This window comes from Zalophus californianus, chromosome 4, assembly GCF_009762305.2.
Source record: "Zalophus californianus isolate mZalCal1 chromosome 4, mZalCal1.pri.v2, whole genome shotgun sequence".
Taxonomy (NCBI): domain Eukaryota; kingdom Metazoa; phylum Chordata; class Mammalia; order Carnivora; family Otariidae; genus Zalophus; species Zalophus californianus.
This window is the reverse complement of record NC_045598.1, coordinates 84,617,421-84,645,076: the sequence shown is the minus strand read 5'-3', so window position 1 is coordinate 84,645,076 and position 27,656 is coordinate 84,617,421. Positions and strand designations below refer to the sequence as shown.

Genomic DNA, 27,656 nt, shown 5'->3' with positions numbered 1-27,656 from the left:
CAGCCATCAAGTATCAACTGAATCAATATCATGTGGAGGCCAGCTGGACATCTTGATATTTAGACAGAGGAGCTTTTTGAAGAGTTCAGAACACTTTCCATTTTCCTTAGGTTGTTCATGTTTAATCATGGGCTAACCCAGACGGGCCAAACAATCCCCCGTGTATTCCATGCCAAAACTGATACCCTAAAAAATATGCAAATACATTTCAGATCGAAGCATAGTAAGCAGATTCTGCAATGGCTGCGTTTTGCAAACTGCAGGTAACTACCCATTACTGAGTAGCAAAATCAGTTTAATAGGGTAAAGATTTTTTTTCATAAAATAGGGCAGAATATAAAATGTCAGTATACCTCACCCATTGTAAAGGAAGAATTGTTTCATGAACATTTTGTTTCAGTTATACATGTGAATGGTGTGTGTGTGTGTGTGTATGTGTGTGTACAAAGGGGCAGTGTGAAATATGGTTCTTACTGTGGTTTATAGTGAAAGAAGCTTGGAAAGCCCTGTCTTGAGATCTGGTCTAAACTGCTTCATGTCATTCCTTAGTTCTCCTGTTCTCCTATCACTTCTGACACTCAGACCTACTCTAAGCCAACCACGGACATCACCAAAGCAAGTGTGAGCAAAATTGCCACTGCATCTGGCTGGTACATAAAGGTATTTGGGGTGTTAGCCCCCTTAGCCAGAATTAAATCTCAGATGCTACCTGGAAAAGAAACTGCATGAGTGAATGAAACACTGCTTTGTAACTGGAAAACTCTGCCCTTCCACACTACATGTGATTTTGAATCTTCTGCAGAATATTCTGGTTTAGATGTAGTATTATTCCAAGACTAGCACTGCTCAGTTATATGCTGTGAATGGATGAAGCTCCAACTAGGAACTTGGGGATTTGGGTTCTAGCCTCTCACTAACCGAATTTGACCTTGGGCAAGGTACTTGGTCTCTCTGGGCTCAGATTCTCCAACTGAAACATGAGAAAGCAGGACTGCAGCAGAGTTTTTCCCAGTGAATTTCTTGTAGAGGTACCTTAAGGGTTCTGCAAAAGTGAGTCTACTTTTCTGAATTCACATACGTTTATTTTTAGACAATAGACACAATACACAATAAATAGCGAAAAAATAAACACAATAAATACAATCAAATGGATTCAATATCGATTTTTACCATGGTGGAAATCACCATGGCAGTTATTTAGCAGCCAAATAACTTCATTTTGCATAAAACTTGGATGTATTACCTCCGGAGGTATATATTATGCATATATTCTAGTATATATATATAATTCTGTATATATTCTCATAAATATCTCATTGAGTAGGAACTTATAGTGCTTCACTAGGGATACATCTAAATGCGAGTCTGTTCTGTCCAGATATTCGTATAAAACTGAACAGAGACGGCTCCGAAACATAATTGCCAGGTGAGGCCCAGGCAAACATATATAACAACGTGCTAACTGCAGACTAACCCAGATGGGCAGATTACCTGCTACTCACATCAGGCATTACAAATACATTTCAAGTGACACTCTGATAACGGGCAATCTCTTCAAGGCCTCTGGTACCTCTTTTTAATTTTTTTTCCATAAAAAAATGCATCCAGTTAAAATTTTTAAAGATCCAACTCTGATTAAAAAGTTTTCTAGTATTCTTCCTTTAAGCTTTTGGGTTACTTCTTACTGAAAATTATAAAATTGCAAGGACAGCTGTTAAAAAAAATTACTGACATTTGTTAGCAATGAATGTATAATGTATAAATAAGGTTTTTCCCCTACTGAGAAAAACAAAAAATTCTGAGGCCAAAATTAAGACTCTCATCCATAATACTGATTTCAAATGCTTGTACATATTAACAGACTGAAATTACAAACAACTGAAATTACATTTCAGTTCTAAAACTGCAGAGAGTTATATAAAACATTTTGTCTTACTCAGTAACTTTAAAAGTAGAAATTAGTACCTCAAGACACTATGATTCTTGCTATTATTTTTTAAATCTTTCTTTTTAAAGATTTTATTTATTTGATAGAGAGAGAGAGACAGTGAGAGAGGTAACACAAGCAGGGGGAGTGGAAGAGGGAGAAGCAGGCTTCCCATCAAGCAGGGAGCCCGATGTGGGGCTCAATCCCAGGACCCTGGGATCATGACCTGAGCTGAAGGCAGACACTTAACGACTGAACCACCCAGGCACCCCTCTTATTATTACTTTTACAATTAGTCTTGACTTCAAAATTTATTTTCAAGTACTACAGCTTTTAAATTATTCCATATTAAACTTCCAAGAATTGTGGAAGATTAACTTTTATTTATCAATGTTTATATCAATGTTATTAATATTTATTTATTAAACATTCAGCCATTCGTGCCACAAATATTTACTGAGCACTTAGGATATGTCCTACACTGTTCTACATGCTGGAGCTATTGTGAGGAACAAAACACAGTTCTTTCCCTTAAAGGGAAAGATAATAAACAAGTAAATACACAATTCCAAGCAGTGAAAAAGTATATCCCTTTAATTCAATATATAAGTGAAACAAATGGACATAAGCTTTGTCACAGAGACAGTATGTCTTTTCAAGACTACTAAGATTCAAAAATTTGTGCTGTAAGCATAATGTATCAGCACTTAAATTTATAGTACTAAATACAGTGTGTGCATGTGTATGTATGTGTGTTGTGTGTGTACATATGTGTATATAAATTTGTGAGCTTATTTATAGCATAGAGGAAGTTTGTTATCAGGATGCCAAAAGGAGAATAGAAAAAAAAATACTGAAAAGATTTATTCAGTTAAACTTGAGAAACACACCTTTCACCAAAGAAAAGCAAACAGCTGATTTTCCTAGCCCACAGCTAATTGTCATACGCAAAGGGGAGGGAGGCTTGAATAAAAGATAATATTGCTCCTCCTAGATGCTAAAGACTAACGGAATTTCCACATTCAAGGAGTTTGAAATTGAAAATGCTGTGTGACCTTAAGGAGCCTCACCTGTTTTTAAAACCACCAAAAATATAAGCCTACAGGGATAAAAGCCTGTCTGGCCCATTTAAAGGCAATATCACAAAAGCATTCTTGCCTATCAAGCTGTAATAGGAAGGAACTGCAAAACAGGAAACTGCCCTGCCCCAGTCTTGTGCCACACCTCCCTTCCTCTCCACAATTTCCATACGCAGAAGAAGCAAACGCTATCTGTTAGATAAGCCACAGAGGTTGACAGAACACTAGTAGCTGACATCCTTTTTACTACTGTTTCAATAAATATTTAAGGTAAATGTCTTTATTATTCTGAACCAACATTTTTCTTGATGATTTCACCTATGTTTTTAGATAACATGTGTTATCTAAAAACTTTTTTAGCTTTTTGATGACAAGTTAAAGCAGTTCTGAAATTGCAACTTACAGATGAATTGTGAATTAGAGATTAAGGAAACTAACATGTTTGTCCCAAACGATAAAAACAAAAACAAATTCAGAGTTAGTTGGTCTAGATTACCACTTTTCAGTAGTTTAAGCACATATACATGAACCACTTTTAAATAATACCATCCTGAATATAATTTTCTGTATATTCAGTAGACCACTAGGTGTTGAATAATCAATAGATCCATTTTCAGCAGTTCCTTTGTATTCAGATATATGTAAGTACTTATTAACATAGCATTTGGAAACGTAACAGAATTTAAAGTTTATGGACTTCTTAATTTCTTACAGAAACTTGGACTGATGGGTGTGATTTCTAGAGGTCTACATCTATTGATACAAATTAGATTTAGGGAAATGACTTCTTTCCTTTTTTTTTTAAGATCTATTTATTTATTTGAGAGAGAGCAAGTGTGGGGCGGGGAGGGGCAGAGGGAGAGGGAGAGAGAGAATCTCAAGCAGACTCCCTGCTGAGTGCAGAGCCCAACTCAGAGCTCCTTCGATCTCATGATCCCCTAGATCATGACCTGAGCCAAAATCAACAGTCGGACACTTAACTGACTGAGCCACCCAGGAGCCCCGAAATTAATTCTTTTCTTTTTTTTTTAAGATTTTATTTATTTATTTGACAGAGAGAGAGACAGCGAGAGAGGGAACACAAGCAGGGGGAGTGGGAGAGGGAGAAGCAGGCTTCCCGCTGAGCAGGGAGCCCGATGCAGGGCTCAATCCCAGAACCCTGGGATCATGACCCGAGCTGAAGGGAGACGCCTAACTGACTGAGCCACCCAGGTGCCCCGAATTCTTTTCTTAAAAGGAAAGAAGAAACTGATACTTTTCAACTTTTTTTTTTTTAAAGATTTTATTTATTTGAGAGAGAGAGAATGACAGATGGAAAGCACGAGAGGGAAGAGGGTCAGAGGGAGAAGCAGACTCCCCGCTGAGCAGGAAGCCCGACGCGGGACTCGATCCCGGGACTCCAGGATCATGACCTGAGCCGAAGGCAGTCGCTTAACCAACTGAGCCACCCAGGCACCCACTTTTCAACTTTTAATGGTCCAAATACAGGACACCAACTAGTCAAAAGTTAAAAAACCTACAAATAAATATAGGAATAATAAATCTTATTAATAATCAAAAAATGATTAGTAAAACAACGAGGTATCATTTTCACTAATTAGATTTCTAGATTTTTAATGTCTCTACCCAATATGCAAAGGTATATGACACAGGAGATTTATTTCACATAATGCCAAATTTAGTACAAACTGGCTTAAGTATGTTAACCTGCTCCAAGAACCTAAAAAATGCTTAGGGGCACCTGGGTGGCTCAATGGGTTAAACGTCTGACTCTTGATTTTGGCTCAGGTCATGATCTAAGGGTCATGGGATGGAGTCCAGCACTGGACTCCACACTCAGTGGGGAGTCTGCCCGAGATTCTCTCTCTCTCTCGGCTCTTTCCCTCCATGTGCACACGTACTCTCTCTCTCTCTCAAATAAATAAATCTTTTTTTAAAATGCTTACATTGTTAAAATCTATTAATCCCACTTCTGGTGATCTAAAGACAAAAATCCACAAAAAGAAATATTTATAATGTCAAACGATATTTGTCACACTATAAGAAAATGTTGCAAAGGCATCTAAAATGTTAAACAAACAATGGTATGCCCTCTAAATGGAATATTATTTAGTCATCTAAGTAGCAAAAAGGCAAAACATATGGAGGCCAAGTGAAAAAAGGCTGATAAAACTATGTTGCAATTATACTTCAGTGAATATTCAGGTTTAGAATGATGTCACTGCAGGAGAATTTTCCTACTTTTCTTCTATAATGTGGTTATGCCACTTTTTTAATTTAAAAAACTGTTTTTAATTAAATTCACTGAATCATCCCCTTTTCAAACTAGATATTTAAAATATATTTAATCATTTCCCAACCCCCCCCCCCAAGGAAACATCTTGCCCTCCATGCTGTTCTCTCCCACCACCCCCTCAATATTCCTTCACAAACTTGACCTACTGGGGTTGGTCATCATTGATCCCTCCCTCCCCTCAGGTTTGACCCTGGTCCCCAAACACCCTCCCCAGAAGGCACAGAGTTATTCACCTTAGCATTCTCAACTCGCAGAACAAGGCCTCATGAATAAGGGCTGGAAAAACACTTGTCAATTTATATTTGTCCAATTTGGCACCTATTGCACATTTTTCTCAATTTTTTATTACTTATCTGTCCCCCATTTTAAGCCAGGCATTCATTCTTTTTCCTCTTTTTCATCTTTTTATATTCCCCAGAGCCCACCACAGCGCTGGGTCACTGGGTCAAGCTCATCTGAGCTAAATAAATATTTACTGAACTAAAGAATGCCTGAATACACTTCTCAAAAATGAGAAATCTGCTTGGTTCGGACAGTTTCTTCCTTTAATAACAACCTCCAAAAAAAAAAAATCTCATACCTTACCTTCCAGTGATTTATCCTAAGCAATCAACAGATTAACAACCATCTGAGTATCGCTGAGCCAAGAAAGGGTGTTAAGTGTAAAATGGGGTGGAAAGGAGGAGCAGGCTTCAGCCCTTCAGGGGAGGTGAGACAACAGCTCAGAAAACTTTCTGGAAGGCCACACAACTTTTCTGCCTAGAGCTGGCAGCCATTCCTAAATGCTTAAAAAGCCAGGCACTGCCCCAGGACACCTGCATGAACATGACCTCCCACAGTCCTCACCACAACTATGTTAGGTGGGGTGTTATTATCTCTATTTTAAAGATGAAAAAAACTGGTGAATTTGGATGAGTTAAATAACTAGCTCAAGACATAAAACTACCAAGCAGATTCAAGGCCAAACCTGTGGCTCCCTGCTCATGTCGCTGCTCTCAACCATTAAGCCAGATGGAGAATGGCTTCTTTGCAATTAGTAGTGGACTTAGAAGTAGAATATACCTACTAAGGCATTAAGTGTAGTCTACAGAATAAATGGCAGACACAGACATGATTACAATGTCTACAAACCTTAGCCTTGTCATCTCTAATTCAGACATGACATCTGGCTCAGCCCAGGTCCAGTTAATCCATAATTAGACCCCTTATTTAGCAATGTGAGGACTTAACAAGTGGGTTAAGGAAAATACATTGTGGTTACCACCTCTGTTTAAGCATCCTCCACATATCTGGGGAAAAAAAGGAATCAATTCTTTAACTCTGAACTTCATTTTCTAAGCTAAACCATCACATTTGTTGTTAACTTCTCACACATATTATTTTTCCAATCCTCCAGTCATCATGGGCCTGATCCAAATTCTCCTTGACCTCTGTATCATAGTTCTGTGAACTGAAAGTGAGATGGTAACTAGCAAGGATTTGGTCTTTAAGCATGTAGCAAGAACCTAATTAATTCATGCTTACAATATCTTCAGGCCATCTTCTTCAAACTCATGTCAGACTACTGTGGTTGCCACTATGATCCAAGCATCCTGACCCCCAACTCCAGTACTGCCCTGAGTATTGTCCTGGAAGGCAAACACCTTCCCGACAAAGTTGATCTCTTCTTAAAACCTGTGCCTTCATCTCAAGAAGGATAATGTCACAGCTTAGGGATAAGGAGATACTTCCTGAGTAGGGACTTCCCTGAAACAGTGCGCATCATCTGTCGTTCAGGTCACTGTGATCTCCAGCGGCCACATTGTTCTAGCAACCCTGGCTTTAGAATCACCCAGAGATGGGTTTGTGTATTTCCTACTGAACATGGTGTTCTATATTTTATCTCCTCAATACTCATGACAGTTCTATGAGATAAAACATAAAAAGGCTCTCCCCCACTTAGAGATAAGAAAATAAAAACACAAAAGCTTGTGTGACATACTTAAAGTCCTGATCTAACGGAGAAAACGCAGGCAAAGCCGTGACTCTGTACATGCGTGTTTGGCCCAAGATGTCACACTCACAAGCAAGATATGATAGCTGCAGAACAATATGAATGTACCTAATGCTACTGAGCTGTATGCTGAAAGAGGTTAAGACTCATCACAAGGAAAAAAATGTTTTTGTCACTACGTATGGTGACAAATGTTAACTGGACTTATCATGGTGATCATCTTTCAATATATACAAATATTAAATCATTAAATTGTACATCTGAAAGTAATATAATGTTATGTCAATTATACTTCAGTTAAAAAAATAATTAAAGGGACTCCTGGGTTCAGTCAGTTAAGCATCTGCCTTCAGCTCAGGTCATGAGCCCAGGGTCCTGGGATCGAGTCCCACATCGGGCTCCCTGCTCAGCGGGGACCCTGCTTCTCCCTCTGCCTGCCACTCCCCCTTCTTGTGCTCTCTCTCTGACAAATAAATAAATAAAGTCCTTAAAAAGTAGATTTAAAAAATTAAATAGGTGGGGCGCCTGGGTGGCTCAGTTGGTTAAGCGACTGCCTTCGGCTCAGGTCATGATCCTGGAGTCCCGGGATCGAGTCCCACATCGGGCTCCCTGCTCAGCGGGGAGTCTGCTTCTCCCTTTGACCCTCTTCCCTCTCATGCTCTCTATCTCTCATTCTCTCTCTCTCAAATAAATAAATAAAATCTTTAAAAAAAATTAAATAGGTAAATAAAAAGAAAAAAAGAAATGGCAAGACAGTAAATTTCATATTGTGTGTATTTCACCACAATTTTAAAAATTGGGAAAAAAAGTTTATCGAGAAAAAAGGCAAGGTAGTGATGTGACTTTATATAGGCGGTACTGCCCTTGGACTGTGATCTCTGCTTTGATTCTGCATCTGTAAAGGCCATAGTTGACTCAGTCAAGATCACAACATTCTGGTAATGAGGAAGATAACACTTTACACTTTATGTCCAATATGATCGTTTTCAGTTTCCCTCTGAAGTTACCTAAAGGAAGTTACCTTCCTTCCTTTTTCCATATTTTGTCATCGCATTATTCATTCATTGTGTAGATATTTACGGAGCACCTACTATGTGCAGGGCACAGTTCTAAGCTGATGCTCAGCGTTGAAATACTGAAATATTTCCAAACCAGTTGGTAAGTAGCTACGGTCTGCAGCATCCCATGCCCCTCCACACCAGCCACCTCATCTCTTCCCTGGGACATCCCCCACCCTGGACTTCCCCATGACTCAGCATAACAGGAAGGCTCCATGGTGGCCAGCTTCCAATTCAACTGGTGAATGGCTGGGCCTTGTTAAATGTTTTATCACCTCCCAGACACAGCAATGAACAGAACAGACAAGATTCCTACCCTCTAGTCTAGGAAAGAGATAATAAACAATAAATACATAAATGAATCAGATAATTTCTAAGAGTAGAGTGCTATAAAGAAAACAAAGCAACAAGGGACTAGAGAGTGACTGGGGATGGGGGGAGCAGAGTAAAACTTGAAAAGATGTCTCTGAGGAAGTGACATTACAAGGAATCAGGAAGGCAAAGGTTTTAGGTAAAAACACTCCAGGCAGAGAGAACAGAAATATCAAGGCCTTCTGGTGGGAATAAGCTTGAGATTTTCATGGTTAGAAGGCCAATGTGATGGGGGCATCCTGAGCAAGGGGAACACAGAGGTAGACAGGGCCAGATCAGGGAGGATCTTACTGGCATTGGTAAGGAGGTTGAATTTAACGCCAAGAACAGTGAGCAAGCACTAGACAGATTTGAAACAGGGCCATGAATGACCTAATTTATATTCTTATAAGATTACTCTTAAAATTGTATGGCAACTGTGATTAAAGAAAAGCAAGATTGTAAAAAGGAAACAATGTATGGTGCTCTGGTGATCATCCAGGTGAACAGCGACAGTGGCTGGAGCTAGGGGACAACAACAGAAATAGAAAGACGTATTCTGACTCAATATATGTTTTAGAAGCAGAGCTGACCAAACTTACTGATGAGTATAATATGGGAAGAGGAAACAGGAGTTAATGAAAATGACTACTATTCTTTGCTTCAGCAAGTCACCGATGGTAGTCCATTTACTGAACAGGCAACGACTGTGGCAATAAATAGGTTGGTAGAGAAAAGGAATAAAAAGTTCTGTTTTGCCACAATAAGTGTGAGATATCATCTAGAGACATAATGTGGAGAAACAAACACACAGTTGGATATTTGACCTTAATAATAGGAAGATTCCCCCAGAAGATTCCGGCTTAATCAAATAGCAACATTTAATACACGTGTAACTTCACGGAGATGTATGTATAATGCACATTACTGACTCCCTTCCTACAAAACTTGTGCCAACAATTTACACACAACACGAAGTAAGGCACCAAATTCTCTTTAAGGGAAGAATAGAATTCTTGGTTTTCATTTTTATTAAGTGTGTCAAAAAGCTTTCTGGGGAATGCATTCCCAAAATTGGAAAAGAAAATCAATTAGGAAAAAAACGGTACAAGAATAATTACTTTCCATGGCTTCTCTGGACTGTTAACAAGCATGTAAGGCAAGCTCGTGCTGCCCTCAGCACTTCTTCAACCCTGCTGAGACTGCTTTTCCTTCATTTGGTTGCATGAAAGTGGTGGAAACTTCTGCAGCAGATCCAAGCTCAGCGCATCTATTGTGACTGAGCTTCCTTTCAAAACCCTAGAGGTACCATTGATGAAATTAAGGATGACACCAGAAACGGGAAGGCCAGGTATTAAGAAGGAAAGAAAAGAGGAGAAGGTGGGGAAGAGAAGAAGGAGAGGAGAGAGTAGTGGATGACCTCTTCCTGATGGAAATCCCTTATGACAGAGGACTCCCGGAGAACATGCTCACACGGCATCACAAAACCCCTCAGGAAAGACCCACTTGCTCACGTGGCTTGAATCCGAAGGTTAGTACAGGCTCTCCATATTCTAAACATGGTGGCAATTATCAGTTTCAAATGAGTAATAATTATCAACGCAAAGTGAAAAATAAGCATGCCTGCTTAATTCAGCTTACCAGCACTTCGCTGAACCTTCACGCCAACAGCCAGCTTTTTGTGCATGCTTTTAAAATAAAAGCAGTAGTCTGGCACTACAAATAATCCTCGTATCCTCAGAATTGGAAGGAAACTTAGAGGTCATTATAGCCAACCCTATCATTTTACAGATAAGGAAACTAAATAAAGCGAAGAGAGATAAAGTGGCTTACCCATCATCCTGGAGCCACTTCAGGATGAAAAAATGTTTTTAGTCATGATTCTTGATATTATACCATGCTGCCTACAGAGTGGGAAAGAAAAGTACCACAGGGGATGGCCCCAGGCTTTACTGGAGCTACATCAGGGGGAGAAAAGATGGGCAGAGCTGGACATCTCAGCCCTGGAAACAAGGCCCCAGGCTGCAGGCTGTTGGCCTGCCAATATTCTCAGCCTACACCCTACAATATCTGACAGTCATTCCAACGCCACCTCTGGGTTTTTTCTCCCAGAGCTTTTGGTTTGATGTGGCAGAATGTGAGGTATAGTAGCTGGTGCCTCCTTCTGTCAAGATCTTCAGAAGGAGGCCATTGAAAGGTCACACAGCAGTGTGCTTCCAGGCTTCAGAAAAGCACAGACCCTCCCCAAGGATGATGGGAAATGATGCCTCGCTCCCCTGCCTTTACACCAGCATATTTCTAAGTGCATATCACACATGTCCCTAAAAAGCTAGCGCAGGTTACAGATGAGTTTTAGCCCTGATGGCTTCTGCCTTCCAAGTTTTTGCCCAATCTCAGTATATGTAGAAAATTCTAGAAATAGTCGCACCAAAACCCTGCAGCACATTCACCTGGAACTCACATTTACATTTTAGTGCTTACAGAGAACAAAATTTCCAATCAAAATTATTTTGGGAAAGTCTTGTCCAGTTCTTAGGGAAGTTGCAACATATGCAGGCTTTACGTTTGGTTTGCCTACTACAAACACATGTATAGATTAATAAATGGATTGATAAATATAATAATAATAACCCTCCCCCATGCAATCTACGATTTCCTCTTTTGCAAAAGAGGAACACCTCAACAGTTTTTAAAAATCTTCCACTATACTGGGGCACTTGGATGGTTCAGTAGGGTAAGCATCCAACTCTTCATGATCTCAGGCTTGTGAGATTGAGCCCAGCGTGAAGGCTATTCTTTCTCTCTCTCCCAGCCTCACTGCCCCTCCCACCCCTCTCTTGCAAAAAAAAAAAAACAAAAACAAAAACAAACAAACAAAAAAACACATCTCCCACTATAGGGGCGCCCGGGTGGCTCAGGCCATTACATGTCCAACTCTTGATCTCAGTTCAGGTCTTGAGTTCACGGTTATAAGTTCAAGCTCCACGCTGGGCATGGAGCCTACTTAAAAAACTAAATAAAAATAAATATCTTCCACTATATATTCTTTTCCCTAGAAATATTCTTTCTGGATATTCTTTTTTTAAAAACACCTATACAATTGCGGGATCCAAACTACCCATTTCGGTTCTAAGATTCTCTCATTAGGTACTAGGAAATAAAATCTGGGAGTTAAGCAGCGCATGGATAGTAGTCCACATTTTCCGTTCCACATCCATTCCCAGGGTGTTAATAATTTTCACCATCTCCCAATTCCACTGAAAAAGTGGCCTGGATTTTATGTGACAGTGTTAGCATTCCATTGGCCTGATTATAGAAAATAATCATGAAAAAGTACTTACAGCATAAGCACCTATCAAAAATGCCGCATTTGCTCTTTTCCGTTGATCAAAACAGGTGTAGTGCACTATTTTCTTTCTTGATAAACTGTATGACTGAAAAGAGGGAATAAAAAGAGTGTAACCATAGAGACAATGTTAAAATATACAGAAGGTAAACATCATCTCAACTTCCAAGATGTGTCACAATCAGCGAAATCTACCAACTTTCAACTTTCATTTCTATGGCATTTGAACATGAGCTTTTGAGGGGTGGAGGATTACTGGCGTGGACTTTTTGCAGCCCAATCATGATGCCGATTTGACAACAGAACACATGTTTCTCTCCAAGAAGGGAGACATGCAATGGGAAAGAATTAAATTACTGGCATCTTTACTAGTGGGAACTTTTTTGGAAAATTTACTCTAAATATTATATGTAAAGCCTATTCATCTTTTTTCTTTTCTGAATTTTTATTAAGTACAGTTGACATACAATGCTTTATTAGTTTCAGGTGTACAACATAGTGATTCCACAATACTATAGATTACACATTGTTTACCATGATAAGTGTAGTTACCGTGTACCACCATACGTTAGTACAACATTATTGATTATATTCCCTATGCTGTGCTTTTCATCTTCACAACTTATTTATTTTATAACTGGAAGTTTGTACCTCTTTATCCCTTTCATCTATTTCATCCATCCCCCCACACCCTTCCTCTCTGGCAACCACTAGTTCATTCTCTGTATTTATAAGTCTGTTTGTGTTTTTGTTGTTGTTGTTATTTGTTTGTTCATTTGTTTTGTTTTTTAGATTCCACATATAAGTGAAATCATATGGTATTTTGTCTTTCTCTGCCTTATTTTCCTTAGCATAATACCCTCTAGGTCCATCCATGTTGACACAAATGGCAAGTTCTTTTTTAAGGCTGAGTAATTATTCATCCTTTTTCCTTCCCTGCATACCACACCCACTCCCAGAAAAGTTATCTGTACTTTTCATATTTTACAGTTTATTTTTAAATGTGTCAATCAGTCTATTTAACTCAGAGCACCAATACTAATATTAACAGAGCATCAATACTCATATTTTCTTTCTAGAATGTTCTACAAAAAATCCCCTTTCACTTATCTGAAAATAAATGGTTAATGGGAAAAGATGAACCACCAAAAAGGTGGGATCAGCAGACATCTTAATACAATACATGGATTCAAACAAACAGTTATTAAGCACCTGCTATATGCCATGCAATATGCTGCACGCTCAAGTATTCCACTAAATCCAAAAATTAGCAACTTGGTATGCTGTATACATGCTAAACATGAAAAGTAAAAAAAGCCGTTAAAATGAAATCAAAGTATTCATCAAACTCAAATAAACATAAAACAATGAGAACACTGATGCAACTAAATGAAATCTGCTCAATTTCCTCATATTCCAAAACAGTTACAGCATTTGGACAAATGGTTTTCAAGATACAGATACATAGGTACCTCTTAATATTTGCCTATAAATTCAAACTGACTGTAAAAGCAGCTTTTTATACCTTACACACTGACCACAACCCACAGAATACCTGCTTTTACAGCTCCTTTCAAAAATGTAAGAGAGCTCAACTACCTACCCTTCTTTGTTCACCTGGCTATTTGCTACAAGGAAAAGAAACTCTTCCAACTCTGAGGTCTTTCTACAGGAAACTGCAGTGTTCTGGCTTTAATGTAACCACAGAAAACATAGCTGTATGTATCCCAGCAATGAGTCTGGAAACCCTCACCATCCCTTTAGGCATTTCTTTCCTAATCAAGAATCACGGGGGCACCTGGGTGGCTCAGTCGTTAAGCATCTGCCTTTGGCTCGGGTCATGGTCCAGGGGTGCTGGGATCGAGCCCCACATCAGGCTCTCAGCTCCACGGGAAGCCTGCTTCTCCCTCTCCCTTTCCCCCTACTTGTGTTCCCTCTCTTGCTGTGTCTCTGTCAAATAAATAAATAAAATCTTTAAAAAAAAAAAAAAAAAGAATCACGGATTCTGAAAATGGCATTGCTCTTTTAAATTTCAAAAAGTAAGGGTTTGCCTCAAAGTGAGTCTCATTACCGAAGTCCTCATTTCCAGACAGGCTTATGAAAATACCCTATGAAATAAAGCTTTAAAAATACATTTTATTAAATTCAGTTCAGTCAACACACTGAAGTTATCTAAAGACATCAAGTCACTATCAATCATGCTGACACCTGTCTCCTTGCTTCCTCAACTTGTCGTTTGTTTTCTTTCTAAGATTTATTTATTTTTGAGAGAGAGAAAGACAGCACACGAGTGGGGTGGGGGGGTGAGGGGGCAGAGGGAGAGAGAAAGAGGAAGAGAAGCAGACCCACCCCTGAGCATGGAGCCCCATGTGGGGCTCAATCTCATGACCCTGAGATCATGACCTGAGCCGAAATCAAGAGTCAACATTTAGGGGCACCTGGGTGGTTCAGTTGGATGAGCATCTGACTCTTGGTTTTGGCTCAGGTCATGATCTCAGGGTTGTGAGACTGAGCCATACAAAGGGCTCCATGCTCAGTGGGGAGTCTGCTTGAGATCTCTCCCTCTGTCTCCCTCTGCCCCTTCCCCCGCTTATTCCCTCTTTATCCCTGTCTCTCAAATAAATAAATAAATCTTTAAAAAAAAAAGGGTCGATGTTTAACCAACTGAGCCACCCAGGCGCCCCTGCTTCCTCAATTTGAAGCCATTGTCTGCAGGACATTTCCTTTTATTATTTGTTTGTTGGTTTGTCTGTTGGCTTGTTCTTGCCATTTATTGTTCTCCATCAATAAGTTAGTCTTGATTTACTGAAAGGAGAGTCAAGGCCCTCAAAACTTAAGCAGATTTTATGGTGTTTGATCCCAAACCGAAAGACTGCCTTCCACAGGCCGGGCCCCCGCAAACATGAGTCAGGCTGAGCATAAGGACTCAGCTCTTCCCGCTCCCGGCCTCTCACTAATTACATTACCTGGTTCCCTAAAACACCTGTGGGGAAGAAAATATCCACAACTGATCTGGAGTTTGGATTGTCTGTTTTAATGCCCTTTTCCACTAAGAATTTAGATTTTACAACAAACGATTGCTATCATTTAATAATGTGGAATTAAATTTATTTTACAAATCCATTCACCAAAAGGGACAAACCCATAAGGCTGTGCTTTTATCACCAATAGTCTTTTTGGTTGTTTTCAAACGTTTTGCATTTGCTTGGTTTTTGTTTTTTCACTCTTCTTTGAAAGTATATGGGATATACTTTAGTATATGTTGCAGAGACCATCCTGCCGCAGAAACCATGAAGCTACAGGATGAAATTCTAGAGGAAACTTTCTTTTCACTATAAACCATAAATTTTTTAAAGTAAATATAATACAAATTAAACTTTTAAGGACTTTAGAAGAATTTTTAAACTTTACAAGCTTTCAGAAATTACATCAGATAGAGAATATTCTCGTAAAATACACCTACAAATTTTAACTATTTTAAAATATCTCCTATTGGAAGCTGTCTATAGGATGGAAACAATTTTTTTAACATCCATTACCATACATAATGACAAAATTTTTTTCTTGTGATAAGAACCTTTAAAATTTACTCTCTTGGCAACTTTCAAATATATAATATAGTATTATTAACTATGGTCACCATGATGTACATTACAGTAACTGACTTTTTAACTACAACTTTCTAATTTTTAGGAAAATCTTTTAAGCTCCTAGCATTTACCTTGCATAGATGTTTTCAGAATGCCATTGTTTTTCTCAGTTAATTCTCAAAAGCATTACAGTCAAGAAATCATCTGCCTAGTGAAATTTGGCCAACGTCTCCCAGGTCAGATCACAAAGTTTGAGTTCTCACTCAAGGAATCAAAACTAATTCACAATAAATGAGAACAGAGAAAACTCTTAAGTCTTACTGGCCTTGTCCTAATTTCCTTCCTGGTCACGGCCAGGCCTTCCTCTCATAGGTCACCTTGCCCCAGTCTTACACCAGCAATGTTATCGTAACATAGCAGATATTCTGGTACTGGAATGAAAAATTTCAAGGATGGGGCACCTGGCCGGCTCAGTGGGTAGAGCATGCGACTCTTTTTTTTTTTTTAAAGATTTTATTTTTTGACAGCAAGAGAGGGAACACAAGCAAGAGGGAGTGGGAGAGGGAGAAGCAGGCTTCCCTCCGAGCAGGGAGTCCGATGCGGGGCTCGATCCCAGGACCCTGGGACCATGACCTGAGCCAAAGGCAGATGCTTAACGACTGAGCCACCCAGGCACCCCGAGCATGCAACTCTTGATATGGGGTTCTGAGTTCAAACTCCACGTTGGGTGTAGAGATTACTTAAAAATTAAAAAAAAAAAAATGTTTTAAAAAATGACCTACTACATATTAAAGCATTCCAGAAGAAACAATACAATCCACTGGAGACACCAATGACTCAAGTCCCTTTAGAGAAACATCCTTGAAGAAAGATCTTCAAGATCTTTCCTGGAGGAACTTACCACGGAGGAAGAGAAAGGCACAGTCTATAGACAAGAGGACCCTAATTGATGAATGAGCCCAGTAGATATTTTCTCAGCTTCTGCCCTAATACCAAGAAAACTTCATGCCTCCAAACTGAACTGTGTCTTCCTTACCTTGGCCCAATTCCTCTGTGGTTGGGTATGCTGACCAGGCCCTTCAAGGAGAGCACTTGCAGGGGCACCCGGGTGGCTCAGTCAGTTAAGTGTCTGCCTTCGGCTCAGGTCATGATCCCAGGGTCCTGGGATCGAGCTCCACGTCTGGCTCCCTGCTCAGTGGGGAGCCTGCTTCTCCCTCTGCCCCTCTCCCTGCTTGTTCTCTCTCTCTCCTCTCTCAAATAAATAAATAAAATCTTTAAAAAAAAAAACGCACTTACAAAGGTAGACCATCACCTCTGGCTTCAGTGGGCTATCTGCTCAATTACAAATGGTTTTTGCTTTACATGAGAAGTGCGGAGATTACAAAAACACTGTACGATAACAAAGTAAAGTTAGAACCTGGTAAAACAAATGAATGTAGTCTTAAATAGAAAGGGGAGGATGTCACAGAAGGAACACTAAGACCTCTGAACTATTTGCCTGCTCTGCAGCAAGCCTGCACATGACCAATTACAAATACTAACCTGCAGCCCCTATTCACATATATTTTAGATTTCTATCTAGAAACTACAGTATATAGCCTTCTGAACCTTCTTAACCTAAGTGGACATAGCCAGCCCTCTATAACAATGACAGCTAACATTTATTGCTACATTCCATCATTTCCTAAAGCATAGAAATAGTACCAAAGGGGTCCAATTTGACCAGACCCAGTGTGATTCCCAAACCAGAGGTCCTGGGCAAGGCTTAAGAATAATAAGAATTCTATGTTTCTCTTTTACCAAGAGAACAAAAGCTAGGAGGAGCCAGAGAGGGCCTGGTTTATTACACTAGGCCAATATCTCCTATGTCAGATCCCAGAGAGTTGAGTTCTCTCAGCAAGTACGGTAGATGGAAGAAATCCAGAACTGTCTCACTGAGTTTGATAGTTCGTTTACATCTCAATTATAAGGCCACAGCAATTTTCATGGTTCAAAATTTAAATAATTCTCAGGCCAACAGGGGCACCTGGCTGGCTCAGTCAGTGGAGCATGCAACTCTTGATATCGGGGTTGTGGGTTCAAGACCCATGCTGGGTGTAGAGATTACTTAAAAATAGAAATATTAAGGGGCACCAGGGTGCCTGGCTGGCTCAGTCGTTAAGTGTCTGCCTTCAGCTCAGGTCATGATCCCAGGGTCCTGGGATCGAGCCCCGCATCGGGCTCCCTGCTCTAAGGAAAGCCTGCTTCTCCCTCTCCCACTCCCCCTGCTTGTGTTCCCTCTCTCGCTGTGTCTCTGTCAAATAAATAAATAAAATCTTAAAAAAAAAACAGAAATCTTAATAAAAAAGAAATAAGCTTGCATTTAAAAAAACAGACTGGTTGAATTAGTCAATATAAAACTTTTCAGAAATAAAAAACAAATATCAATCTAAATTATATTTTATTATATTTCATCCTGTTAACAGGCTGGTTCAGGGTAACCTAGAGGGCTTATTAAAATACAGATTGCTTTAATGATGTACTGTATGGTGACTAACATAACATAATAAAATAAAAAAAAATACAGATTGCTGCACCCAAGAATTTTATTTTTAACAAGTTCCTCAGTAATTCTGATGTTGCTGGTCCAGGGACAGCGCACTGATATCCGCTATGCTACATAAAAATATGACTGGTCAACCCCTGGAAATGTTTTACATGGCTCCTAAAACACTGTCCATTTGGTCAAGTAGCCCCAAAAGACATATTTAAATTATCTTAGGAACTCCAAATCATTCCATAAGCCTTTTAAAAGATTTCATTTATTTATTTGTCAGAGAGAGAGAGAGAGAGAGACGGAGCACATGAGCACACATGAGCAGGAGGAGGGGGGCAGAGACAGAGGGAGAAGCAGACTCCCCGCTGAGCAGGGAGCCGCCGCGGGACTCGAACCCAGGACCCTAGGATCGTGACCAGAGCCGAAGGCAGACGCTTAACCAACTGAGCCACCCAGGCGCCCCTCCATATGCCTTTTAAAAGCATGTTATAAAAAACACATTTCCCCAGATTCCTCAGAAAACTGTATCACAATTTGTAAATTCTTGCATTCCAGATGATAACACCTTAGGAAAAGTTCCTTTAATGATTCAGTAACTGAGCTGCCTTAAATGGCATTATTCAAAGTTCAGAGGCCCTCAGGGGCCAAGAATTTGAAGTGGGTAAGTTGCTAAACTAGAAAAGCATGCCCTATCCCAAGAAGACTTAGCTTCAACCTCCTACTCCCATGTAGGAATCGGGGCCCATAATCGCATACTTTAATATTTAAGAGAAGCCAAACAACCAGAATTAAGTGGAAATTTTCATAAATTATAGATGTTAACCATGAATTCAAAATTTTTAAACAGCATTCATGCCCAAGAAAACATTACTAAACTGAATGCAGCCCATAGGCAACCAGTTTGCCAAATCTGTGTGCCGGGATACTGTGGCTGAAGAAAGTTCTATTGGTTTTATCGGCATGAATTGAGCAGCTGTTATGTGTCAAAGACAGTGCTGAACAATGCGGTAACAAGGGAGCAGAACCTCATTCTCTAGCCTCATAAGCATTCACAGTCTAATGAATATTTGATGCTAACCAAGGGGGAAATATTGACCAAGGCTTACTACAAACAAAAGAGAACAACTACCTAAGGATGCATTCATAACAGAGCAAGGACCAACGGAATGATCTTAATTACAGGTACAGTAATTATTTCCTTTAACAAAGTAAAAAATAATAGATAAAAGATAGAATATAGTACTGAATATCCACCAATTAATATAATCAAACCTATAGAAATTTCCAGATCTGGATTGCTTACCTGAGAGTCAGAGTTTTACCACTGTTATGTAAATCATGACAAGTGTGCAATCTAGCATATAAACGTTTAATGGTACTTGTAAACCAAAGTATGACGACGGCTATGAGAGAACAATACAAATTAAGATGAGGGTATTGACCCCAGTCAGACATTTTCTATCTCATAAAAGAACACTATGTGAAAGGTTGCATTCTGGAGGGCTCACTCTTGGAGAAAAACATGCCACGGCAACGCAGAGAGAGAAAATGTCGACATGCTACACGAATCACAAATAGCCCAGGCTATCCTCGAATGATGGTGACATATACAAATCATGCAGTTGCTCAGCTTAGGGCAGGAGACCACAAACTACTCAACCATTCAAAAACAAAAGGTGGCGCCAGGTGGTGTAATTAAGCTCAAAGCCAAAACCGGCTCGCGCGCGCGCACACACACACAAAAGAGTTAATGCATAATTTAGAAAAACAGATTTTTAAGCAGCCTTTTGGTAAAGTTGTTTGCCATGCTTAAAAGTAAGATCTTCAAGTCATTTGGTTGGAACACCATGTTTAATTAAACTGTGTGAATCAGCCTGATTGAGCTAAGGAAGACATTAGTGCAGGCTGGACAATATGTTCTTTAATTAAAAAAAAGAGAGAGAGAGAGAGCCCATGCACTTCCCTAAACAAGCAAGCTCAGCCAGTGATGGTGCTCAGATTAAGTAGATTATGGCACAGGGGCCCCTGGTGACCAAGGCATCGTTCTCTTACAGGTGACTAGGCTAGCCCAATAATGGCCACAGCAATCAGCGTCTCCAAAGCAATCAGCTGTCATCTCATTGCAAAAGCGAGAAAATGAACAGGTCTTCCTGTCAGCAGCCATGACCTCTACATGTTTTACCTCCAACTTTCCCAGGAAAGGGATATTCTTGAAAATTTTCTTTGGCTGTACAAAACAAAATATGGTTTATGTTTTTATTTTGAGCTAAAACAAAATAGGTCGAGTAGTTTCTTCAAAAAGAAAAAGGTGTCTCTGTATGGTCTGTTTTATTTCAAACCCAAGATCAGAGCAGAAGTCAACATGTCAGAGAAGAGTTGTTCATAAAGATTACTTGACCATGAAGATAATTTGGTTGATGGCATTTGGAGATTCTCCATTAAAGGGGTTCTTCTTGCCTGAGGATTTCTAAATGGGCATCAGGAAGTACTCCGTGCCTTGCATGTCCACTCACTCCCATGTGAATTAACACTGCTTTAGAACCCCTGATACCTCTTTAAACTACATGAACTATCTTCAAAATATAACTTGCTTTTCTTCCCCCCAAAGCCCATGAACCTGAAACAGAAGGTAACCTCATGAAGAAATCTCAACATGTTTTTGTAGTTATAAAAAGAGGGTGGTCCTATCATTGTATCAAGAGGTCTTGTGTACAATCACCTGATACCATGGCAGGTGCCTGGTTAGCAGATAGGATTGCTGTACTGATTCATTCAACAACAAGGACAGTCCCCAAGCCCCCACCATCTGCCAGGTACTTTTAGTGCTTTAATACAATCATCCATTTTACCAGGCCCATCCCCCCCCTTTTCCTTTTACTCTGAAATGGCTATGTGGGAAGTTTTGTACATTTAAAATTACACTTCTGTCAATATTCTTTTAAACCTTTTAAAAGCAGTCCTCGAGATTACTGTAATTGTCCTGTTGAATCATAAAAGCAGTATTAAAAAGAAATCACTGCCCTAGAAAATGTCCCCTTTTTTCAGTGATGTGCTTAGATTTTTTCTTTCACAGACTGAGGTTTTCATTTTCTCAGAGGTAAGTGAAATCAACAGTTAAAACCGTATTGACCATTGGGGCACTTGGGCGGCTCAGTCGGTTAAGCGTCTGCCTTCTGCTCAGGTCATGATCTCAGGGTGCTGGGATCGAGCCCCATATCTGACTCCCTGCTCAGCGGGGAGCCTGCTTCTCCCCCTCCCACTCCCCCTTCTTGTGCTCGCTCTCTCTCTCTCTCTTTCTCTCTCTAATAAATAAAATCTTAAAAAAAAACTGTATTGACCATTTTAGGAAAAACTAGTTCAATCATGTTTATAAAACTTTCCTATTATTGTATCAGTCATTGAAAGATTTTTATATGACTAAATTTGAAGAAGGTATTGTTTTTTAAAATATCACTACATTGTTAGAACAGTCTTCCCTTTTAGAAGACTGTATATTCTAACCCAGTGTTTTTACCATTGTCTGTGGCAAGAATCCCTTTAAGAACTGTTTTAGGGCACCTGGGTGGCTCAGATGGTTGGGCGTCTGCCTTCGGCTCAGGTCATGATCCCAGGGTCCTGGGATCGAGCCTGCTCGGTGGGGAGCCTGCTTCTTCCTCCTCCTCTACTATTCCCCCTGCTTGTGTTCTCTCACTCTAGCTATCAAGTAAATAAATAAAATCTTTAAAAAAAAAAAAAGAACTGTTTTAAAAGTTATGCATCTTCTCAGAGGAAAATGTAAATACACATAAAATTTTATATATAATTTCAGGGGTTTATGGAACTCTTAAAATACCAAATTACTAAATTCTGGTCTAGCCTATCAATCACTGATGGCATTTTACATTAAACAACATACACAGTTTTACCAATTGTTCTCACTTCAATAAATCTTCCTTCTTTGGACTGCTTAGCTCATTACAGTAACTACTGACCAGAAATTGCAAACTACAACCTATCACTGCACAACAATTAGTGCTTACACTTTTTAAAATATAGTTTAAAATTTAAAATATCGGTTTTTTTTGTTGATGGTACTGATTTCCACTTTTGGTTTTTGTTTTGAGGATTTTTTTTTAAGATTTTATTTATTTATTCAAGGGAGAGAGCAAGAGACAGAACATGAGCTGAGGGGAAGAGGCAGAGGAAGAGGGAGAAGCAGATTCCTCGCTGAGCAAAGAGCCCAACATGACCTGAGCCAAAGGCAAACCCTTAGCCGACTGGGCCACTCAGGCACCCCTACTTTTGGTTTTTGAATCTAAGTACGTTTGATGGATAATTTTCCATTCTAATCAATATAATTAAAATGAAAGTCACTGGGAATAGAATGTATATTGACACACAAAAAATAGCAATAAATCACCACCTGAAATCATCAACTTGAAAAAAAATACCTTTTGATATTATAAAAATAAAAAATGTAGAATGCACTGCAAAATATTACCTATCTATATAAGGTATCAAATAAAGGAGAAAAAAAAAACCTAAAAGCTTTATTGGAAGAAATAAAAATTGCCAAAGTAGAAAATAAGACATGCCTAAAAGAGCTAGGAAACCACACAGGAGAAATATTCCAAGGAGTTGTAATCGGTTAAAATAGTGCCAAATTATTCAGAGAAGTAGAGTTTGATGACCAACTAAACACCATCAGATCTGGTGTTTAAGATGTCACCAAAGCGGGGCACCTGGGTGGCTCAGTCAGGTAAGCATCTGCTCCTATCGTGGTCTTGAGGTCCTGGGATTGAGCCCTGTACCAGGCTCCCTGCTCAGCAGGGAGTCCGCTTCTCCCTCTGCCCCTCCCCCCAGCTGGTGCTCTCTCTCTCTCTCAAATAAATAAAATCTTTTTGTAAAAAATGTCACCAGAGCATTTTCAGCAGGGTAAGTAAGGCAAAAGTGAGACAGCAAAGGATTAAGAGATCAGTGCATAGTGAGGATGTAAACAGTGAGGGCAGAGTATTCTGAAATCTCCAGAGGCAAAAGGCTAAAAGAGGACCTGTAAGTCAAGGGGATCATGAAGTCAAGGGGATCGCGATAGGATCTACAGAAGTTTCTGTGAGTCTGGTGACCCTGTGCTGGGCACTGGGGACACAGAATTATATGTCATATCTCCATCTCCTAGGAGTGTCTAGTCTAGTGAGAGAGAGCAATGCTAACCTAACAGGTAATTATAATTCTTCAATAATAGAGATCTGCACAGAGAATTCTGGGGAAACGGGAGGCACCTCGCACCTTCTTCCGTAGAACGAGGAGATGCCTCCTAGAAGGCGTAAAGAACAAGGAGTGATCAAACCAGAGAAAAGGGGCATTCAAGTCAGACTGGACGTCACAAGCCATTGTGTGCAGCAACTGGTGTGGCTCGGGGTAAAGTGCACAGCTGGGAGTCTCCAGGGGTACTGCGATCTGCAGTAAATCAGTAAGTTAGCGCATGAAATCACCCACCGGGAAAGATGCCAAGGGCGGCAGCTGTCAAGGCAAGCAAGACAAAAGGCATGGAAGCAAGGTGCCCAAAGGTCTCACCAAGATGAGTAAACACGGGCTGCAGACGAGAAACACCAACAGGGAGCCTGAGAAAATACGGAGCCTGAGGGCCTGGAGATTACATGAAGGTGAGGGAGATAGAATGTGGAGGTATGGAACGAGAAAGATCCATTCAAAGCAGAAAAGCCTGGAGTCTGGGTTCCTGGAAGAAAAGCAGCCGGAGTCACTGGAGCAAACGAGGCGGAGGAGTCTCGAGACCACTATGGGACAACAAGGTGAAGTCAGCTGGGGCAGTGCTGTGAGCACGCCTGGAAAGATTATAAACCACAGAGGCTCAGCTAGTAACAAAGGTGGACAGGAGCAGGAATAAGTCGAGAGCTTGAAGCCCCCATTTTACCTTGCAGCCTTGGCCAAGCCACCTGACTCTCCTGGGCCTCCCTTTTTGCACCAATAAAATTAATTGGCTGGACCAAATGGTCATTTCCACTCCCAAAAATTATATCGGACAGCTTTTGAATATGGAAATAATAGCTAGGGGGGCTGAGAAGGCGTTCATAAACTGGGTTGAAAAACTCTTATTGTTATTTCTTACCCAAAGTCATAAATGTTCCATTAGTAACTTTCTTCGGCATAAGACGTTAAAATTTGCAAAGACTTTTTACATATATTTTCTAATATAATCCTAACCACCCTTCTGCGGGAGCTCTGTAACCCCTATGTTATAGCTAAAGAAACTGCAATTCCACAAGGCTGAAGCAATTGTAGCTTTGGATTGGTAAAGTCAGTCTTGTTCTCCTAACATAGAGATTGTACTTGGATGCCTCAAAATAACCCTTCAAAATTCATTCCTTCAGCAAGTAACAGGGTGCCACTAGCTGCATTATAGCTAAAAAGGTCCTTCTAGGAATCCATCAGATTACCTGATCACTGAAATGAAACAAGGGATTGCTGAACTCTATTAAACTTTAATATAATGTTGAAAGAAAGCTTTGTAAATGAAAACAAATCGAAACAAGTCCATGTATACACTTACTTATAGGGTTTGGTATCAAATATGGCAGAAAAATAGCCTTACTCAAGCCATCTACTCTTACGTGACTGCTATAAGAACACTAAGACAGACCAAAACTTTTATTTTCAAAATAATGATTCTCTTCTCTTCAATCTTCTAAATAATAGTCAGGTCGCAAATTGTTAATTACCAGTTCATACCAACTACATACTAAAAGGACTAATCAAGAAAGCAAAAAAAATTCCTAGGTCCTCAAAAGGAAGAAATAAGCTTCAATTATTTATGAACTATCCTTTCCTTGTTAATTCACCCACTAAAAATTCATTTTATATTTTTATATTTAAATCCTTTTAAGGATATTATTTGCTTCCTTGGTGATTACAAAAGTTTCAAGTTTATTTTCTAAACTACAGGCAGTAGCTTCTTTTCTGCAAAATGTAGATCAGTTTAGTTAAAGGCATTTACATACATATTTTCAAGTCAGCTAACACTTTACAAATTAATTCTTTAAACAGTTGATTGCAACAGATCTTATGTTATACAATGATTGACTAAAAAAAATATTTCTTTGGCATTCATTCATGACCATTTAGCATTTTCAGATCAATGGCAAAAATCTGTGAATTCATAAATACACACATATTTTACAGGAAATTCTCCACCATACACTGTCTTTTCTACCTAAGTTCAATAAAATTCAATCAAATCAAAAGATGATCATCAAGCAGCTAATATGTACAAGGCATAGTACTATGTCACACCAGTAACATTTTACCCAGCAGAAAGAATAAACAACCTGAGCATTGTAATTTAGCAGTCATCTTTAACAGCATGCTGTGTAGTATTTGACCTTCCAAACTGAAACATTACATTTAAGATCCTCATTTAGAAAATTGGAAGAAAAAGAGAAATATTTCTTTCTATGTGATGAAATAAATTTACCAAAACCAGGAGTATACATACTGCTTTTCTTCATATATGTTTAGAGTTTAAGAGAAAAAAAAAACATGTAAAATCAAAAATATAGATGAATACTGAATGTATGACCCAAATTCTGTCATAACAGGTAAAGTCCCTCTTTTATCACTACTAGTTCATCAATTTCACTTGGCTGTTAACTCTACAAAGATGGCCTTCAAGAAATACGTAAAAATTTCAATCTTGATCAGTTAGGAAAAGCTCCAGAGCTCCTGCCATGCGGTGATGAGCCCCTTCATCACCTGGTTTCAGAAAAATCATCCTAGGAAGGAATTTGATAGACTCATTAAACAACAACCTGAAAGGACTTGTGCTTTCTTTCTTAGATCACTATTCCAATGACTTCATTCCAGCTCACATTTCAATTCATCCTGAAAAATGAAAGAGGTTAACCTGTCCTTTATGGCATACTCAGGTGGATCAGTTTCAACTTCTGGGTGAACCACTCATATAAATATCCAAAGATCAAGATTACCTAACTAAATGGTGTGTGCACAGCAATCCCAGTGGTCAGATTTCAAAGTTCCAGTTTTTAATACCAAAATATAAACATCACCATAATACTCACTTTCAGTTTCTTGTTTAGTTTACAGCAGTATCTGTACACCATTGCCAAGTTCAGAGGTCCAAAATCTGCATAAAAACTGAGATTGTTTAAAAAAAAAAAGTAGTAGTTAGTAGAAATATAATTTCCAGTAACATCAATGCTCATTTTTATTTTCATTAAAATTGCAAACAAATTTTAGTTATTGTCAAGAAGAGGGTCAATATATATAGAATCCAAATAACTAATGGTTTTACCCTACCGAGGATCACCAGTTACTATAACCAATCTCCAGTCTCTTAACAGGCAACTGTTTGGACAGTTTGAGTTCTACCTCCTTCTATCTCCCTGCCAGGACATTCAGAAAAAGGACTGAAAAGCAGGCAACAAAAGAAGCAATGAACATACATAACATGTATGTTCACTTCCTACTTTTATTTATCACCTACTCAGTCACCAATTCTAACTATTCCCCTCAAACATCGCTGTCAGTTCTCAAGGATCTTCAATCTAGTGGTCTTCTTTCAGTTTTCTTCTCCTTGAACTTTCTGCATCATGCGACACACTGGCCCTTCTCACTCTCCCCACCCCAGATGTCTCCAGGCTACAGTCAGCAGTCTGCAGCTCTCTCGCACCCACTATCATGAATTTCACTGATAACCCTGTGGAAGAGAGATTAGATGGCTTCCACACTTGAGACCCAGCATCAGCCTTTTCATCTTCAACTACCTGTGAACCTCACATCTACAGGTCCTTCCATTACCTGGAACTCAGAACATCTAAAACTCAACACATCTTTCCTTCAAATCAGCCCACCAGACCCAAAACATTTGCTTCTCCCAGTTACTCGGGCATGAAACCTTTCAGTCACAACAGGGCAACAAATAAATATCAATTTAATTCTCGTATACCAGAAAAGGTACTACTCTTAAGTCATCCCTTGCTTTTCCATTCCAATGTTAGCAACAAAAGGGCAGAGAGTCTTCATCTCTCATTCTTACTGCTTAAATTCTCCGACTCCCTTGCCCAATCATCCTGTACGCCACTCCAAAGATTAATCTTCATAATAGCTCACTTCTCACATATCTTCCCACCAGTCAAAAATGTTCAATGGCTCCTTACTCCCTTCAAAATAATTCCTTGGCCCAGAAATCAATGCCCTACACATCATGCCCCTCACTTCCAGGATGGCCTTATCTCCTAAAGGGCCCCATTTGGAATCTGCATTCCAACAAACAAGTCCATTCCTCGTTCCCAAATACTCCATATGCATATTCTTAATCCAGGTCTCAGCTCACACTGGTCTCCTTGGCTGGAATGCCCTCCTTTTTCTCTTTCTGCTTCTCTCTAGCTTCCTCAAAATCCAGTTCAAATCCTACCTTTCTAGTCACCCTTAGGAAACACTACCCTTCTGTCAAAGTTCCCAAAACTT

The 27,656-nt window shown here is 39.5% G+C and overlaps 1 protein-coding gene across 11 annotated transcripts in view; it reads right to left on the bottom strand.

Moving 5' to 3' along the window:
* CDC14A (cell division cycle 14A) overlaps window positions 1–27,656 on the bottom strand; it is a 187,344-nt gene that overhangs the window by 132,759 nt on the left and 26,929 nt on the right. For all 11 annotated transcript variants that reach the window (XR_003523313.1, XM_027613260.1, XM_027613272.1 and 8 more), the window contains 2 exons: window positions 26,249–26,324; window positions 12,046–12,138 (listed from right to left, as the gene is read on the bottom strand). Coding sequence is in view for 10 of the 11 variants with exons in the window: in XM_027613247.1 (XP_027469048.1) it covers window positions 12,046–12,138; window positions 26,249–26,324 (169 nt within the window). In the remaining variant the exon portion in view is untranslated. The remainder of the gene's footprint in view (window positions 1–12,045; window positions 12,139–26,248; window positions 26,325–27,656) is intronic.